This window comes from Rhincodon typus, chromosome 9 (assembly GCF_021869965.1).
Source record: "Rhincodon typus isolate 14 chromosome 9, sRhiTyp1.1, whole genome shotgun sequence".
Lineage (NCBI taxonomy): Eukaryota > Metazoa > Chordata > Chondrichthyes > Orectolobiformes > Rhincodontidae > Rhincodon > Rhincodon typus.
In genome coordinates, this window is record NC_063340.1 from 17,103,198 (window position 1) to 17,123,184 (window position 19,987).

The 19,987-nt window shown below is 41.7% G+C and overlaps 1 protein-coding gene across 1 annotated transcript in view; it reads right to left on the minus strand.

Annotated features, from left to right (window-relative positions):
• Positions 1 to 312: 312 nt before the first annotated feature.
• Positions 313 to 19,987, minus strand: part of adgb (androglobin) — a 179,491-nt gene continuing 159,816 nt past the window's right edge. Inside the window, exons 24-27 of the mRNA XM_048600925.1 lie at positions 15,343 to 15,490; positions 12,308 to 12,404; positions 6,079 to 6,262; positions 313 to 506 (exon numbers count right to left, since the gene is read on the minus strand). Coding sequence (XP_048456882.1) covers positions 321 to 506; positions 6,079 to 6,262; positions 12,308 to 12,404; positions 15,343 to 15,490 — 615 coding nt within the window. The 3' untranslated portion in view covers positions 313 to 320. The remainder of the gene's footprint in view (positions 507 to 6,078; positions 6,263 to 12,307; positions 12,405 to 15,342; positions 15,491 to 19,987) is intronic.

The following is a 19,987-nucleotide window of genomic DNA, read 5'->3' on the forward strand; positions in this document are numbered from 1 at the left end:
CAGAAATGCCAAAGTAAAGGACCTACATGAATCAAGGCTGTAGATTCAAAACAAAAAAAAACGCAAAACAGAATAGGCCAACCAGCATCTGTAAAGAGGAAATAAATAAATTGTATTTTTGCATTTTTACTTCAAGTATCTACCTATTCTGAACTTGAGCAAAAGTAATTAGTTAACACTATAGTAAAAGAAAATGAGCATGGAACTTAAGAAATAAATTTGGAGATATGGTTTAAAACACTAATGGCTGGAAGTCATTCAATGAAATGTGATTAAAAATACAATCTAAAACTTTGAAAATGATTTGTCACGTTGCAGTTTTACTTTCTCCTTCCTGAGCTCTTAGGTATTTTATTCGTGGAACTCATGACCTTTCTCTCCTGCTCTGCCCGGAGAGCTGCTTCCATTGCTGCAATTTCTCTTTGCTTCAATTCTTCCTCGATAAGTTTATTTCTGTATGACTCTCTGAGTTCGTAGATGTTGTTCCGAGCTTCATCTAAGGCTTCCTGCAGAGTATGGAAACAAGGGATTGTACTAGTACTCATTCTTGCACAAACAACACCAAACTGGATGTTAATATCAAGGACGGCTGTGGCAAAATGCAGGAAGATATGAATAAACCTGAAAAGAAATAAATGTGAAATTGCCTAATGAATTTTAATATAGTAAAAATGTGATGTAATACATTTTGGTGCCACATGTTCTGTGAAAACTAAATGGCTGGGATAGAATGGCAGAGGGATTTGAGGGTTTCAGATACACAATCACTAAAAGCAGAATTGTGGATTAATAGCGTTAATAACTGGAACTGTAACATCCAGGTTATGTTACTAGAAATTCAGAAACGTAAACTAATACAGAGGAGACCAGTGTTCAATTCCCACTGTGATAACTGGAGAATGTAAATTAAATAAACCTGGAATAAAAAGCCAACTACGAGTAATTGTGATTGGAGAACTAATGGATTAGGGTTAAAACCCAAATTACTCACTATTGGGGAATGAAATCTGACATTCCCACATTGTCCGATATGACTTCAGATACACAGCAATCTGGTTGACTTTAAAAACTGCCCTCTGAAATGGCCTAGCAAGGCACTCAATTGTGCCAAACTCTTAATGAAAAGAATAAAACTGAGTAGGCCATCTGACATTGACCTAGGCACCAGATATGATGGAGACACACCAGACAACCCTGTAGAAACCTCCTCACTAACAGTTCTGGACTTATACCAAAATTGACAGAGCAGTCATACAGACTAGTCAAGCAATAGCTTGATAAAAACATTCCCACAGAATCGTATCTTTCAGCCAACATTTCTGACATCTTCATCACAATCCCTGGGTATGTTCTGTCCCATTGGCAGGGCAGATCCACCAGACAGCTGTACTGCATGCCATTTACAAAATGCACTGCATCAAGGTTTCTTTGATATTAAACACTAAATCCATGAAATCTACAATCTTGGACAAAGAGGCTGGTATCTCCAAACTCTCCTACAATAAACACACTATCATGACTTGAAATAAATAAACTTTGCTTTGTTATTGATGAGTTATCGCCCAAACCTCATGCCTAACAACTCTGCAAGTGAATCTGTTTTATATAGACTGCAGCGGTTTAAGGTGGTAGGTCACCACTCCTTCTCAAAAGCAATTAGGAAGGGCAGCAAATACTGCTCCTGTTAGTGGTGCGAACATCCACATCTTCCTCAACCCTTGAATATAAGACAGAAAAACTAGGAGAATGGATTCGCATCTATACAGGAAGCAGGTCGGAGGATATGTAGTCAAGGTAGCTCTGGAGTCTGGTTTATCCTACATATTGGTGTTCAGCCTATCCTCAGAAATGGAAACAGAGATGTCGAAGAAGGGAAGGGAGGAGTTGGAGATGGACCAGGTGAAGGTGGGGCCAGTGTGGAAATTGGAAGCGAAATTGATAAGCTTTTCAGGTTTAGAATGAGAGAGGGAAGCAGCACTGATGATGCATTGATGTACTGGAGAAAGAGTTGTGGGGAGGGACAACATCCAATGGGATGCCATGAACAGACATATATTCCCCTCCCCTTCCTTGTTAGCATTCCACAGGGACCATTCCCTCCAGGGCACTCTGGTCCACTCCTCCTCTATTTCCAACATTTCCTCATACCCCTACGGCATCTTTCCATGCCATCACAGAATGTTAATACCTGCCCATTTACCTCCTCCCTCACCATCATCCAAGGCCCCAGACATATCTTCCAGGTGAAGCAGCGATTTACTTGTACTTCATTCAATCTAGTCTACTGTGTTCACTGCTCACAATGTCATCTCCTCTACGTCGAGTAGACGAAATGCAGATTGAACAACCACTTTGCAGAACATCTAGGTTCTGCCCTGGTAGTGTTCTCTTCCAGTCTCTTCGATCAGGCAGAAGATAGAGAAGCTTGAACATACGCCCCAACGGGTTCAAGAACAGCTTCTTCTCTGTCGTTATTAGACTGCTGAATGGGCCTCTCTAACTTCAAATAATGTTGATCTTGCTAATGGTGGTCTTGATTTGTGCACTTCCTGTGCAACCATAACCTTGTATTCCTCTCTGTCTAAGCTCCCTATGATCTGTATATCCTTGTTTGTGGTGATCTGCCTGTACTGCTCACAAAACAAAACTGTACTTTGGTATATGTGACCACATTAAATCAAATCAAATCATGTCTGCAATAATGATCCTGAGCTTCAAGTTGCCTGCCCCTTCAACACACCACCATGTTCCCTGGCCAACATTTCTATCTCAGGCCGGCTGCATCTCAGTGAGGCTCAGTGCAAGCTCGAAGAACAACATCTCAATGTCTGCTTGAGGATCGCGCAGCCTGTGGGACTCAACATAGAGTTCAACAACAGTACAGCCTGCTTGCATTCCTCCATGTTCGTTACCACACCCAGTATTGTTATGACATGGTTGTTTTTAGCAAGGTCACCCATTCTCATGCATTCCTTCACCCATTATCACGTTATATGGTAGACAAACAGGAGGCTGGAAAAACACAGTAAGCCAGGCAGCAACTGGAAGAAAGGAGAACTCAATGTTTCGGGTATTACTCTTCTTTAGGACTGGATGTGGGGGTAGGGGGAGCTGCAGATAAAGATGGGGGAGGGTGAGTTGATGGGGGTGGGGTAGCAGAATGGTGGTGATAGGTGAACACTGGTAATAGGTATGACCCGGTTGGTCAATGGGAGGGATGAATCCGGTTGGTGGCGAGAAGGGAGGGTCAGAAGGTGGAATGGAAGGGAGGAGGTGGGCCTGGAAAGGGAGCCGGGGGATAGGGGGTAAGGTTATTTGGCATTGGAGAACTCAATGTTGAGCGTTCTGGGCTGTAGTGTGCCCAGGTGGAGGATAAGCTGTTGTTCTTTAAATTTGCGCTCTGAGTGTCTGTGACACTGGAGGAGGCTGAGGACAATGTTGGAGGGGGAGTGGGGTTGTGGGGGTGAGGGGAGGTGGTGGAATTGAAATGGGTGGTGACCAGGAGGTTAGGCTGGCCATTATGGGCTAGATGAAGATGCTCGGTGAAATGGTCACCTAGTCTACATTTGATGTTACCGATGGAGAGAAGACCATTCGGGAGCACCGGATGCAATAGACTAGGTTTGAGGAGATGCAGGTGAAGCTCTGTCTCACCTGGAAGAACTGTTTCGGGCACTGGATGGAGGTATGGGAGGTGGTGTGTGGGCAGGTGTTGCATCTTTTACAGTTACAAGGGAAGGTATCGGGTGTGGTTGGAGTGGTCGCTGGGGAGTGTGGCACCAACTAAGGAGTGGCAAAGTGAATGGTCCTTGCGGACGGCAGTGAGGGGTGGGCAGTGGAAGATGTTCCGGGTGGTGGGATCTAATTGGAGTTGGTGGAAGTGTTTGAAGATGATATGTTGGATGCGGAGGCTGGTGGGGTGGAAAGTATCCAAAGTGTAAAAGATACAACACCTGCCCACACATCACCTCCCTCACCTCCATTGAGGGCCTTCCTTCACCTGCATCTGCTCCAACCTAGTCTACCGCATCCAGGGCTCCCGATGTGGTCTTCTCTACATCGGTAAGATGAAACGTAGACTAGGTGCCTGTTTCGTCGAGCATCTTCACCTGGCCCATAACAGCCAGCCTAACCTCTCGGTCACCACCCATTTCAACATCCTACCTCACCCATCACCCCCACCCTCTACATGTCCGTTCTCAGCCTCCTCCACTGTCACAGCAACTCAGAACGCAAATCTGAAAAACACCTTGTCTTCTGCCTGGGTACCCTAGAGCACGGAGGACTCAACATTGAGTTCTCCAATTTCAAATAACCTTCCCACCCATCCCCTGGCTCCCTTTCCAGCCACCAACTGGATTCATCCCTCCCATCGACCAACCAGGTCGTACCTACTACCAGTGTCCATCTATCACCGTCACTCCGCTACCTCCCTCCCTCCCAAACTCTCTGTCTGCAGCTCCCCCTACCCCAATTCCAGTCCTAAAGAAGGATAATACTGAAATGTTGACTTCTTCTTTCCTCCAGCGGCTGCCTGGCCTGCTGTGTTCTTCCAGCCCCTTGTTTGTCTACCTTGGATTGCAGCATCTGCAGTTATTTTTAATCTCTAATCACATCATATGGGTTGCATCCAGTACAGCTCACCAATATTCTCCTACTCATAGCTCTTATTGTCACTCATTCAGCCTTTTCAGTCCTGGCCTGCTATCCATAATCTTGTTTACATACCCCTTTCATATCATAAATTTCCTACAGTGTGAAAACAGGCCATTTGGCCCAACAAGTCCACACTGACCCTCTGAAGAGTATCCCACCCAGACCCAGCCCCAAACCATTCCCTGCAACCCTGCCTTTCCCATGACTAATCCACCTAACTTACACATCCATGGACACTATAGGCAATTTAGCATGGCCAATCCACCTAACCTGCACATTTCTGGATTGTGGGAGGAAACTGGAGCACCCAGCGGAAACCCACACAGGGGGAATGTGCAAACTCCACACAGAGAGTTGCCTGAGGGTGGAATCAAACCCAGGTCCCTGGTGCTGTGAGGCAGCAGTGCTAATCACTGAGCCACCTTGCCACCATCTTTCTGGCTCGGCTCCATCTCCACCTATCTGCTCACCATTCCCCTTCTTCCCCCAACTTTGGCTTTAGCATAAATACAATCTTTTCCTAGCTGCTAACAGTTCTGCTGAAGTGTCACTGGACTTGAAACATTAACTCTTTCTTCCCATAGAAGTTGCCAGATGTGGTGAGTTTCTCCACAATTTCTGTTTTTGTTTCCGATCTGCAGCATCTGTAGTTCTTTGTTTTATTTCAGAGAATGTAGTGAAATTACTTTCGAGTACGGAGTTAGTAATAATCCAAGATTGGAAGTGTTGGGATAAAATCCTGAAAAAGACGTGAAGCAGAGTCTTTTTAAACACAGGTGTATGATAGCTCCAGGAATAAGCTATCAGATCTCCCAGTTTAGAAGTTAAACTCACAGCTATCTTATTGAGGTGTTAGGGAAAAGGATTCTCGTGTGGTTTACTGAGGTTGTTTTTCAGTGTCTGTACAAGGAATTTTTTTTGTAACTTGGGATTAATAGGATTATATTTTAACTATGTCTAAAACTTCTTGAATTTGTTTTATAATAGACTGATTTATTTTATTCTATCTTCATTTCTTTTGCTTAATAATCGTGTTTTATTGTTAGGACAAAATCTGCAACATGGTGTGCTTCTATCTCATTGAGACAGCTTCTCATTCAAACCAAAACAAAATGTGACCTATCAAGCCATATTTCAGTCAGGGATCTGAAGTGTCCAGAAATAACATCAGCTAGGATAACACTGGAAATGGTGATGTGATATCTTGTGGGACAACCTGGGAGGGCAGATTGAGCTTCATCAAAAACGTGGTCCCTTCAACAGCACAGCACTTCCTCTGTATTCCACTGCTGATGTCGGCCTGAATTTTGTGTGTAAACTAAATCTGAAATTTCTTTGGAGCATGTACTGCAAGAAAGCAGGCATTTTCCAGTTTATCTTGGAAGCTTTGCAAGGAATATTTCTGGCAACAAATGACCTTACCTGCATAGCCTCATACATTTGCAGTTGCTGTGCCTTCAGCTGACGGCGAGCCTGCCTTTCTTTCTTTCGCTGTTCCAGGATCACCTCTCGCCTTTGGCGGAACTTGCGAATTTCTTCTGCCTTGCGATTGCCCTGCTCTTCAAGAATGTATTCATCTACGAGAACTGGTACACGTCGTGTAGTCCTGTTGAGACATAAACAGTTCAAACCAGCATCATTCTCAGCATTGATTACTTTAAGTTTTATGTATGGGCTGAAAATGTGCTCATTAGACAAACTGGAGATCAATTTATCCGCAGTGTCACTGCCAGCAGTGGCGATACTGTCTGCCCCTTGGAGAATGGATGCAAGGCTGTGCTGCTACCTAAATAAGATGTTGCAAGTAGAACCCAGGCTGGTCTGGCCTGGGATTTGAGGTTCTCATTGGGATGCCATGAATGTAAAGGATTTAGGTATCTCTCATCTGAGTTTCTCCCTCAAAGGCGAATAGCACAGAATGGAAATAACTCAGAGTTGCCTGTACTAACACTTGCATTGAAGATGCTGCTAGAACATATAAACTCTTATCACAAATGAAGAATGCACATCTGCCTGGAGGTTTAACTGTCATTGTTAATTGACTACTTGGGACTGGAATTTCCCTTTAGGGTCTAAGAAAGAACCACTCATGATGTGTTGGCTCTGTACTTAGTTGCCTCTTTGTGACACTCCCCTTGTGGTCTCGGAGGACATGTGGCATGTAGCAGTGCTGTGGCTGATGGTCATCCTGGTCATGGAGGAGCTGGGTGATTATCATCAGAACTGCTGTGTACCTGCATCATTGGAAGGCAGCATCCATCACTGGGCATGGCTTAAAGATGTTCCCTCCAGCATAGAGTCAAGAAAGTTGAAAATACTGAAAGTGCGCTGTGATAGGTGGTACCTCGATCTTCTTTGGTGACTGATTCAGTCTGTTGCTGGCACTCTGGAAGACTGGAGAGGGCATCTTCTACAAGCATCCCAATGCCGTTAATATCACAGATCAGTCACAATTACATAATGTGGCATGTATCCTGTGCGATTTCCTCAACTATATCCCATTTATTTCGACTAGATCTTTTCTGCTCTGTTAGTTGACTCTGTCCAGGTCTGCTTAATCTGGGTGCGTGGCTTCTTCCTGCCATCCTCTGAAAAGTACTTTCTTCTGTTCCTTTGGGCTTTCAGGAGAACTCCAGCTAATACATATAAATTATTTGGAGGAGGATGTAAGTAGCTTGTTTAATAACTTAGTGGATTGCACAAGAGTGAAGGAGCTGCAGATAGATGAGGAGAATTGATAGAGGATACAGCAGGATACAGATAGGCCGGAGAATTGGGCGAAGAAACGGCAAATGGCGTTTAATCCAGACAAATGTGAGATGATGCATTTTCGAAGATCTAATGCAGGAGAGAAGTATACAGTAAATGGCAGAATCCTTAGCAGCAACAACATACAGAAGGATCTAGGCATACAGGTCCACTGTTCCCTGAAAGTGGCAACACATAAGGTGGATAAGGTGGTCAAGAAACCATATCAGTTGGGCAGACAGTATAAAAATTGCCAAGTCGTACTGGAGCTATATAAAACTTTAGGCTATATTTGGAATATTGTGTACAGTTTTGGTTGTCATACTTCCATAAAGATGCAGAGGCTTTAAGATGGCACAGAAACTGCTGGATTGGGCCTGATTTGGAGGGAATTGGTTATGAGGAGGGATTGGATAAACTCGGTTTGAATTCACTTGAACATCATAGGGTGAGGTGTGACCTGATAGAAGTTTACAAAATTATGAGAGGCATGATCAAAATGGATAGTTGGAGTTTTTTTCTCAGCGTAGAAATGTCACTTACTAGGGGACAAATGTTGAAGGTAAAGGCGGGTAAGTTTAAAGGAGATGTGAGAGGCAAGATTTTTACATAGAGGGTGATAAGTGCCTGGAATGTGCTCCCATAGGAGGTAGTGATGGAGGATAGTGTTGAGGTACTGTACTGTCTGTTGGTCACCTGTATTTTGTTCCAGACTCTGGTGTGGCCTTTGGAACTATACATCCCTAAAGCCTTTTGTTGCCACATGCTTTGCAAATATGAAGAAAATCTGGACAGCTTGTGAGAAGGTGTAATAACCTCTCTGTTAAAGGTTTTTTTGGTTTAGTGCAAGTTCTTGACTGTAGCAATAGTTTTAGCTGCGCTTAAAGCACAGAATTGTTGTGGGCTTCATGCTTGCCATAGAACATCTTCAAATAATCTGTCAATGGCATGGTCTTTTCTCTTGTCCAGGAGTTCCTTCCTAAAGGCTTTAGTTGGTGTGGCGGTGATAACTAGTGCATCGATTCCCTCTATCAGTTCCTCTTCAGAAGGGTCACATTCATGTCTTCTGACAAACTGATCAATAGACTCTTGAGGTTCCTGAATGTGTGATATGAGTTGGAATCTGAGAGTCCTGGAGTTAATTCTTACTTTGAGCTGGTGTTTAAATGGCTTTCAAATCTTTTCTAGATCTTTCTGATCATTCATAGGAAGACCAAATGTATTGATCCTATGAAGCCTCTCATTGCCAAATAGCAAAGAAGATTTCAGAGCTCTCTTCTCAGGATCATCTGTCACTAGATCTGTAAAATAAAACTGCATACATTGCTTGAAAGTTGTAATTCAATAAAGGCATCATTCGCTACACAGCCCATATTTAAGCGTTTGACTTTACATCTCCTTGGAGGTGTTTGCTTTGTTTTAGAAAGAGCGTGCATTGTATTTATTTCTTTATTGTTTTGCTTTTCTCTCCTTTTGTTTTTTTATTTTTTTAGTTTCTATTTCCCTTTATTTTTCACTGCTGCCACACCTTTACTGGTCTTTGTCCGTTCAGGAATTTTAGATTAAGCACCACAGCTATGTTGTTCAAAATTGCAAGCTTGCAGTTGCAACTTTAAGCCACTAGATGACGTTCACCTCAAATAAGAAATAATGGCATCGCAGGAGCATGCCTCTACTTTTGAATTGAATTGGAAAGGAAAAATGGCAGAACCATCTGATCTTTGCACACAGCAATGCCTTTTTACTATAGAAAACTGCTCTTGTGTTTATTTTAAGCTGTATTTAGTTTCTTTTAGAAAAGCCTTGCAGTGATGTAAGGAAGACCATTAAACTGCCTTTTTAAAAAAACAAAAATAAAACACTTCCATCTAGAAAAACAGGGGCAGCAAATAGATAAGAACACCATCACTTGCAATTTCCTTTCCAAGCCACTCACTATCCTGGCTTGGAAATATATCTCTGCTTATTCGCTGTCACTCGGTCAAAATCCTGGAATTCCCCTGACACCATTGTGGTCCACTTAAGCACATGGACTGCAGCGATTCATGAAGGCAGCTCACCACCACCTTCTCAAGGGCAACTGGGGATGGCCAGACAGCAGCATTCAATTAGAAAGAACTTAGATTTTATTCAAAATGAAACTACCTCTGTCTTCTGGCTGGGCAATGTACTAGGTACAAATCTGTACTCACAGTAGCTGGTGATACTGATCAAGTGCTGCCTATTGTCCGAATTCTTTGATGTCTAGGGCTTTTTTCCAATTGACCTTCAATTTGGTTTTCAAGTATCTGCCACCCAATTTATAGACAGACACTACTGCTAATCATGATGTGTATTTTGCCTCCAGCAGAGTATCTTTACCCGATGCTTATGCTATCCCTTGTAACATAAGAAATCAGGACTCGGGTAACATAGTATTGAAATATCCAACTGATATTTATTATAGTTCACTAATATATAGAAATATTATATTTACAGCACATCCATGTCTAGGTTAACATGAATTTATTTGGTTACATATATCAGTATGTTTCGATCAGCACGTCATGCTTCAAGTGAATAGATAAAGGGGAAGCAATGGATGTGATGTATTTGGATTTTCAGGAAGAAGCTTTAGAAGGTACCATACATTATGCTATTTTATAAGATAAGAGCCCATGGCATTGGAGCTAGTATATAAGCATGGACAGAGGATTGGCTAACTAATAGAAGAAAGAGAGTTATGGATAAAGGTGAACTTTCAGGATGGCAACCTGTAACTAGTGGAGTGCCACAGTGATCAGTGCTGAAGCCACAATTATTTACAATGTTTATAAATGACTTGGATGAGGAAAGTGAATGTACTATAGGCAAGTGTGCAGATGACACAAAAATAGGTGGGAAGATAAGTGGAAAGGATGATACAAGGAGTCTGCAAAGGGATACGCGGGTTAAGCGGTGGGAAATAAAAACTTGGCAGATGAAATATAGTGTTGGAAACTGTGAAGTTATGCACTTTGGCGAGAAGAGCAGAGAAGCTGAATATTATTTAAATGGTGAAAATCTGCAGAAATCTACAGAACAGAGGGTTTCACTTACACACTCAACATCCTTTGGAGACTTGGCAAGGTGGATGTGGAAAGATTTTTTCTTCTTGTGGGAGAGTTGGGGACCAGAGGGCATTATCACAGAATAAGGGGTGGTACATTTAAGACACAAATATGGAGGAAATTCTTCTCTGAAATGTTGCTGTACCTGCGAAATTCTTTCCCGTAGAAGGCTGTTGGGGCTGAGCCATTAAGTATATTAAAGGCTGAGATAGACAGATGTTCAGTCAGTAAGGGAACCTGGGAATATGGGGAAAAAGCAGGAAAGTAGAGCTGAGAATTGTCAGATCAGCCATGGTCTCATTGGATGGCAGAGCAGATTTCTTGAGCTGAATGGCCCATTTTTGTTCATATGTCTTCCTGTCTTAAGTGGCCTAAGATAAGATGGTGTCCAAAACTTTTATATCCTCAGGACACATGTTATGATCCAGTGCATGTATACAAATACGTTGACTGTAATAATAATACAACATTATCCTGTAGGTCAAACGCAGACACAGGAAAGTCCAACAGCAATGCATTTTGCAAAATTGCAAACAAGCATTTGAGAAAATGCCCATTGCATATAGTACGGAATTTGTTGACTGGAATGAACCATATGAATGGATGTGGTCTTTGATGGTGCTGTCCCTTTCCATTTCTGTTAAGAATAAAATTGGGATCTAGAAGCAGCAAACTGTGTGGTATCCAGAAAAGATAGAAACTTGATTTCAGCAGGAGGCAAGAACTAGAACAAAAAAATCCTGAAGAAGGGTCTCGACCCAAAACGTCAGCTTTCCTGCTCCTCTGATGCTGCTTGGCCTGCTGTGCTCATCCAGCTCTACACCTTGTTATCACAAAAAAATCCTGTCTGTTCTTTATAGGAGATGGAGAAGAATTAAAAAAAGGACAGGCATTACCAAGGAATTGATCACAACATCAGAAAGAAAGTTTATCATGGAAGACAGTTTGAGTCTGGCTTGAATTGAGAACCAACAAGTGGCCTGCAATAATATTGATCATCCATTATTGTGAAAAAGAAAGAAATTTCACCTTCATTCACTCCTTAGTCGGGAATCTGCCTAAAGGTTGTTCCCACAACAAATAAGAAATAAAAACCAAAAGAACTGCAGATGCTGTAAATCAGAAACAAAAATAGAGATTGCTGGAAAAGCTTAGCAGGTTGGGCAGCATCTGTGAGGAGAAATCAGAGTTAATGTTTCGGGTCTGGTGACCCTTCCTCAGTTTCTCAGACCCTTCCTGAGTTTTGAGGAAGGGTCACCGGACCCTAAACGTTAACTCTGATTTCTCTTCACAAATGCTGCCAGACCTGCTGAGCTTTTCCAGCAACTTCTGTTTTTGTGAACATATAAAATTGGTGTATCCTTGGCAGAACCTCAACCTTTACCCTTCAGTCAGATTAGCTGGGTTAGGGTCAAGTACTTATCATGAGATTGATGTGTCCTTGGAGATATTATGTGACATGTGGATGACTATGTCCCCTGGATTTGGGATGTGAGTATGCATACTTAGCCCTAGGTTGAGGGCTGTTCCTCTCAGAGCATGTTCACTGGTGAAAGAAACACCTAAAAGTTTCAGTGTATGACATTCATCAGTACTTGGGGAGGAAAATGGAAATCAGTTGCACTAAACAGGGTGTAAAACTGGACTGAAATTCATTAAACTCTCTTTTTGCTATTGTCCAAGATCAACTGCACTGGTCCACCAACCAAGTCATTAGTAATATTTTGAAATTGTATAATTACAGCATATTGGGTATTATTGCTGACATTCAGCGTCACCTCGAGTTGACTGGCTACACAATCTCACATAACTACCTTACATGACGTGTCCACTTCAGATCTTCAATCAAACGATCTTGTGAAGTTTTGCCACCATCTGTGAACTGACTTTCTTCTAAAATCTGAGACTGATCTATACATAGAGAACGAATCAAGTTTAACAATTTACTTTTGAAAATTGAAACCCCTTTTCAGCCACTAAGATGAAAACTATTTCAGTGTTACCTGAAATATTCTCAACATTATTTTGGTTGATAAACATTCAGCATCTGTGATCAGAACAGACAGGTTAATGTCTTGAGGTTAATGTCCTTCAAACAAATATGCTGAATATTTGCAAATTAACATTCACTCAGTAATATTTCTGTTCTGTAACATGTTTGGTAATGAATCATAAAACATCTGCTTTGTTTCAGCTAAACTTACCATATGTAATAAAATTATGTAGACATCTAACAAAATATTGTAGGATTCATCCTACAGACAGGAAGAACAAATGCCATAAAAAAGTTAAAAAATACAGAACTCACAGAAATGTTTGCTGCATTCATATTTAAAAAAAATGTGGAACAAAAACTGCACTGTAACAGCACTATAATTGCAATATCAGTCTTTCAAATCAGTCACTCTCCCAACAGCTATTAGCTCTGTGGTAATCAATAGCTGTAAGGGAAAATGCCCTTTTAATTAGCACTGGATGTGGTCTGTGCCAAAATTTAGTCATGATACTCTATGTTGCCAGATTTGTGCAGGCACATATTATACAGTGGGCAATTGGAGTAGAACCGAGAGGATTTTTGTAAGGCAATGTAATTGAGAGTAGTCTTGATTCACCTGCTGATGCCTACTAAATCCAAGAACTACTCTCAGTCCAAAGATGTGCTGGTTAGGTGGATTGGCCATGTTAAAATGCCCATAGTATCTAGTGATGTGCAGGTTAGTTGGATTAGCCATTGGAAATGCAGGGTTACAGGGATAGGGTAGGGGCTGGGTCTGGGTGGGATGCTCTTTGGAGTGTCGGGTGTGGACTTGATGGGCTGAATGACTTATTTCCACACTGTAGGGATTCTGTGATACTCACTTTCTACTTGTAGTGGAGCTTATTTTTATTGTTACTTTACTGTTTTATTTGCTATGAACCAAACTTTGGACTCACCCTTGCCTGACCCAAATCTCCTCTCCCTTCAATATTTCATCAATGCCAGAGGAGTTCAATTAACATGTCACAATGAGTGATGAAAGCGGAAGTGGTTCACAGAAAACTGCTATACCTCTGGGTTTTTGATGATGTTGACATGTTTTTCTTACTTTACTTCATCAGGTCATTGAACCCTGAGATGTATTTCATAATGGCCTTTTATCTATATTGCTCTTTTTTCCAAACCACATTCATGTGGAGCTTTTTTATTTGTTTTCATGAGACTGAGTAGTTTTTAGCTTTGGGCTGGTACAAAAAATAATTTAAAAAGGTGACTGAAATATTGGCATTTACATCAAGGGGATGGAATACAAATGACTGGATGTTAAATTATATTTATCTAAATCCCCCGTTACTACTCATTCAGAGTACTGCGTTCAGTTCTAGGCTGTGCAGCTTTGGAATGATATAACAAGGTGTAGAGCGCTGGATGAACACAGCAGGCCAAGCAGCATCAGAGGAGCGGGAAGGCTGACGTTTCGGGTATAGACCCTTCTTCAGAAATATTAGTCTTGGTAGGAGCATAACAAAGGTTCACCAACATGAAATCTGGCTTAAAGAGTTAAATAAAAGGACAGGTTGCAAAGATTGCATTCTTATGTATCAATAATTTTGATGATAAGAAGTGGTTAAATAAGTAAAGGAATTGATAGGTTTCTTCTGGTAGAGGAGGATAGAACTGGACATAATCTTAAAATTTGAACTAGTGTCATGTAATGTGTGTGATTTATATATTTTTAATATCATTTATTTTAGAGTTGGAAATTGAGCTAATGGCATATGCATTTTGGTCTGTGTATCTGAGTTTGATGATTAACTTGTAAGTATTTCTGCAGCCATTTAATTTCTTTTAAACATAGTCAGAGATAGTTATTGCAATTTGTTTATGTTGGGAGAATATTATCAGCAAAAATGATAAACAATCGTGCATTACGTGAAATGAAGAGGCTGTCAGACTCTCAGGATTGGAAATTGAAGCATCTGTTAAGTCAAACCCTGTGTGTGATCAAGAAGGGAATTCTCACTCTAGTGTGAGTACCATAAAGGAACACCGTTGGGATCAGTAGAATTATAGATCAGATCATAGAGTCCCTACAGTGTGGAAACAGGCCCTTTGGCCCAAAATGTCCACATCGATCCTCCGAAGAGCATTCCACCAGAACCACTTAATCTACACATCCCTGACGGGAAATTTAACATGGTCAATCCACCTAGCCTGCACATCTTTTGACTGTGGGAGGAAACAGGAGCACCTGGAGGAAACCCACACAGACACGGGGACAATGTACAAACTCCACACAGACAGTCACCCGAGGGTGGAATTGAACCCGGGTTCCTGGCACTGTGAGGCAGCAGAGCTAACCGCTGAGCCACAATTATATTTTACCATGTGTTTTGAAATATTTAATTTTGTGTTATATGTAAAATAGTTTGGTCTATATTATTTTATTTTCACTTATTTATATAATAAACTTGCTTTATTGTTAAAACTAACTGGTAGCATTATGCGCTTCTGTTTCAGTGAATGAGTGCCTTGCTAAAACTATGATCTATCAAGTCAGATTTCAGACTGGTATCTGACTTGTTCAATAGTAAAGTCAGACAAGAAAAGAAATTGAGGCTGTTAAGAAGGTGCTTATATGGAAATGGTAGTAGAAGCCATATCCTTCAAAAGCTATTCAGATTTGTTCAACTGAAAGATTAAAAAACGGATTTATAGAACTCTGTTCGATTGGGGTATAAAGACTCACGGATCCAAGGAGGCAAATGGAAGTAAGATACAGATTAGCCATAGTTTAAATTAATGCAAGAGGAAGCTTGACAGGCTCAATGAGTTACTCCTGCTCCTCACCATATGTGGTCTAAGTAGTACCTGTGGGTAGCACCTCCTGCGTTGCTGCATCATTGGTATCGCCTTCAGAAGGAACCTCACTGACATTTTCGCCTTCTGTCCCAGCAGTACTTAGCAATGTATTATCTATTGATTTGTGAGTCATGACATGCAGTCGGAGTTGTAAGGCCTGGGAGACAATGGGAACAAAAATATTTTGGTGCACACTGTCTGAAACTGCATTTCTATCCATTCATTTTGGAAGAGCATATACAAATGAAGACAGATCTGGGTAGTTTTGTTCACATGCAATTTACATTGAAAAACTAAGAATGCATGAATAAGGAGAAACTGTTTCCGGTGCAGGAAAGGTCAGGTTCCAGAGGACTCAAATTTCTGATAATTCGCAAAGAATCAGAGGGAAGGTGAGGCAGTTTCATTTGCAAAACAGACTATTACAATCTGGAATGTATAACATGAAAGAAAGGAGAAAGCAGATTCTGTAGTAACTTTCAAGAGGGAATTAAATGTATACTTAAAAGGAAAAAAGCAGTGGGATTTGGAGAAAACGTGATGGTTAATTGGATATCTCTTTCAAACAGAATGGTCTCCTTCTGTGCTATAAGACTCCTGATGCGGGGGTGGGAGGGGGGTCAGTTAGCTTAGTTGGCTGGATTGCTGGCTTGTGATACTGACTGACACCAACAGTGCGGGTTAAATTCCTACAATGGCTGAGGTTACCATGAAGGACTCTCCTTCTCAACCTCTCCTCTTGTCTGAGGTGGGGTGACCCTCGGGTTAGACCACCAGCAGTCGTCTCTGTCTAGTGAGGGAGCAGCCCTATGGTCCTCTGGGAGTACGGCAACTTTACCTTTGCTTTCACACCTAGGGGAGTCTTGTCAGCCTCTGAGTGAAGTTGGCTGTGGCAACAGTTTTAGGAAAATAGAGCGAGGTGGTGCTTGATTAAATTTGGGACCAAAAAGTTGCATTTCCAACCAAGTCTTGGATGTCAAGGCAAGATTCTTGGTCGTGAGCAGTGAGAGGCCTTTTAGCATGGATTATTATTTACTATCACTCTCAACAGGTCTTAATCTCACACCATTAATATACACTCTCCTGCTCTTCTGCCCTCCAGATAGCAATTGGGTTTTGAGAGTTCCTGACATGAAATTCGGAGCTGGTAATTCATGACTGCAGCTTGACGGTCAATCCTCAGGCTCCATCGAGGACACCTGGCAACAACATCCCAGGGTACACACTGTGGACAGCAACCACGTGCACCTCACATCCAGGTATTGGAATCTGACTCATACCAGCCTCACCACAGCATCATGGCACATCTCTGATCCACTTACATTTGTGTCCTTTAATGCTGTACTTCGGAATACACTGGTGTGTAATGCTGCTGCAAGGACACTTTGGTCTGGAACAGCCAGCATCTCAGAATTGCTTTCTCATTCTCTTAGCGTGCACTCACTTTGCACCTATATAGAAGTTTGCAACATCGCCGAGCCATTTTGCGCTTCACCCCAACCACCACACCACACCCCCCAGCCAGAGTTTAAATGCTCATAGTATTTCTGACTTGCCTTGCTGTTTAGGGAAGACAGAAAGCCAAGCAGCTTGTCTTGGTTGTCAGCAGATGAAGGGATGGACAGTTGCTGTAGGCACCCTCCTATCTAAATGTCGCACCGACAGCATATACCAGCAAATTACATGACAAATACACTGCATTGCAACAACTAAAAGGCATGTCTCAAACTTGAAGGGTCTTGGTGGCAGGTATTTGAAAAACTACTTGACAACCATCTGGGCAACAACTCTGGACAGAGAAATTGGACAAATACATTACTTAAAAACCAAAACAAAATGAAATTACAAAAACTAAACCAAAACTAAAGGTTACAAGATCTGTACTGAAGACATTTTTCTCTTTAAAAATAACATAAGGGGATGCTGTCCAATTAAAATAAGGTAGTTAAACGGTCCTGAAAGCGTAATTCCAAAGCTACCCTCAAAGAAAACAAGACTTATTTTACATTAAGAAAGCTTATCTATGCCCATACCTCAGTTGGTACTGCAACTTTCTTTCTCCAAATTAACACAAAAATAATTTTAAAAAACCCATGTAATGTCAACAATCCTTATTTGTCATAAACCTGCAAATACAAGCCTGCCATTTATAAAACAAATTTTAAAGGAATCAAGGCTAGGAAAGAGGCAACAACAGCAAAAAAAAATGAAGGGAAACAGATGCAATAAAGGGAGAAACAAAAGGGAAGTGAAGTAAAACTCTTAAAATAAATAAACAAAGAAGCACTGCATTCTACTTCTACAAAAAAGACAAAGATTTGTAAAGAAAAGTAGAAGGCAAATGCATACTATGGAGAGGACATCCATTGGCATCTTTACTGAGTTATAACTGTGCAAACAATGTATGCCATTCTATTTTACAGATCAGACAATACACAATCCTGATAAACAGCCACTGGCAAGAAGGGGCTTCACTGAAGTAAAATATTAGTCTTTCTGTAGACGATCAGAAAGATCTAGAGAAGATCTGGAAAATTCTCAAACATCATCTCAATGTAAGAATTAACTTCAAGATTATCAGACTCCAACTCATGCCATATAGACAGTAATTCTAAGATTCTACTGGCCAAGTTTTAGAAAGGCTACAGTAAAGGATATGAGAGTGACCTTTCCAAAGAATTGCCAGAGAGGTTCGTTGAGTTGGTAATCAGCACTATGCTAATTAAATCCTTTAGGAAGGATCTTCTGAGCAAGGAAAAGGGCCATATTGTTGACACATTACTTAAGGATAGACATAAGTATGAAGCCAATAAAAATGATATGCTTTAAGTGCAGCCAATTGGTACGGTCAGCAAATCTGTAACAGATTCTGTTTGTTGTACCTGCCCAAAAGCTGTCAGCTTTTTTTGGATAGCTATAAAAAAACATGTGCCACCAAGGGAAAATCGGGTTCCAAACAAACACAGGTAACCAAGAAGATGGTATAAACCATGCAGGAGGTTGTGACTCCATGGTCAGTTCATTATTCTCAATTTTTTCCCTACATCCATGACATCAATGTTGTTTTTATCTTTCCAACTATGTGTAGAGGACTTTTCATAAGGGGGTTCAAATTTTAACTATTTGAGTTAATGATCCACAGTTCATAGTTTACCTGTAGCTGGAATCCATTTCATTGTAATAGTGATTCTTGTTAAGTACAGAAACCTGGCTGGAAGTGACTCAGCCTAAAATGTTTGTTCCAAAAGTTAAAGGGCGGCACACAGCTTAGGGACAGATGGGCCACTCACTAAATCAAGTATCTGAATCCCTGAAAGAAGGGAATTTTGGAGGCTGCTATTAAAGAAGAGGGTGTTGCACAATGGAAATAATTTACTCTGTATTCCTTCATCTTCAAGCACTGGAGGAGATCAGCATTGCACAGAGACACCCTGTTATACAGGAACCAGTGCAGGCAATGCAGGAGCACCAATTGGAGACAGCTCAACCACAGGAGTCCAGGCAGCAAGGCAGAGGCAGATACAGATGCAGGCTCCCGGGGCATGTGAACGCTTACATGATCAGGATGATGTACCTAAAAATGTTGGAGAGATAGTTCTTGTAAGGATCACAGAACTATGCACCCCAGTGCAGGATGGCCAGAATCAAAGAACAAATAACAAAGAAAATTACAGTACAGGAACAGGCCCTTCGGCCTTCCAAGCCTGCACCGACATGCTGCCTGTCACTACTGAAACCCCCTACGCTTCCGGGGACCGTATCCCTCTATTCCCATCCTGTTCATATATTTGTCAAGATGCCCTTTAAAAGTCACTATAGTATCTGCTTCCACTACCTTCCCTGGCAGCAAGTTCCAGGCACCCAGCACCCTCTGTGTAAAAAACTTGCCTCGTACATCACCTTTAAACCTTGCTCCTCGCACCTTAAACCCATGGCCCCTGGTAACTGACTCTTCCACCCTGGGAAAAAGCTTCTGACTGTCCAGTCTGTCCATGTCCTTTATAATCTTGTAGGCCTCTATCAGGTGCCCCCTCAACCTCCGTCGTTCCAGTGAGAACAACCCAAGTTTCTCCAACCTCTCCTCATAGCTAATGCCCTCCATACCAGGCAACATCCTGGTAAATCTTTTCTGTACGCTCTCCAAAGCCAACACATCCTTCTGGTAGTGTGGCGACCAGAATTGAAGACAATATTCCAAATGCGGCCTAACTAAGATTCTATAAAGCTGCAACATTACCTGCCAATTTTTAAACTCAACGTCCCAGGTGATGAAGGCAAGCATGCCAAATGCCTTGTTGACTACCTTTTCTACCTGCGTTGCCACTTTCAGTGACCTGTGTACCTGTACACCCAGATCCCTCTGCCTAACAGTACTCTTAAGGGTTCTGCCATTTACCATATATTTTCCATCTGGATTAGACCTTCCAAAATGCATTCCCTCACATTCTTCCGGATTAAACTCCATGCCATCTCTCTGCCCAAGTCACCAACCGATCTATATCCTGCTCTATCCTTTGACGGTCCTCATCACTATCTGTAATTCCACCAACCTTTGTGTCATCGGCAAACATACTAATCAGACCAGTTACATTCTCCTCCAAATCATTTATATATATATTACAAAGAGCAAAGGTCCCAACACTGATCCCTAAGG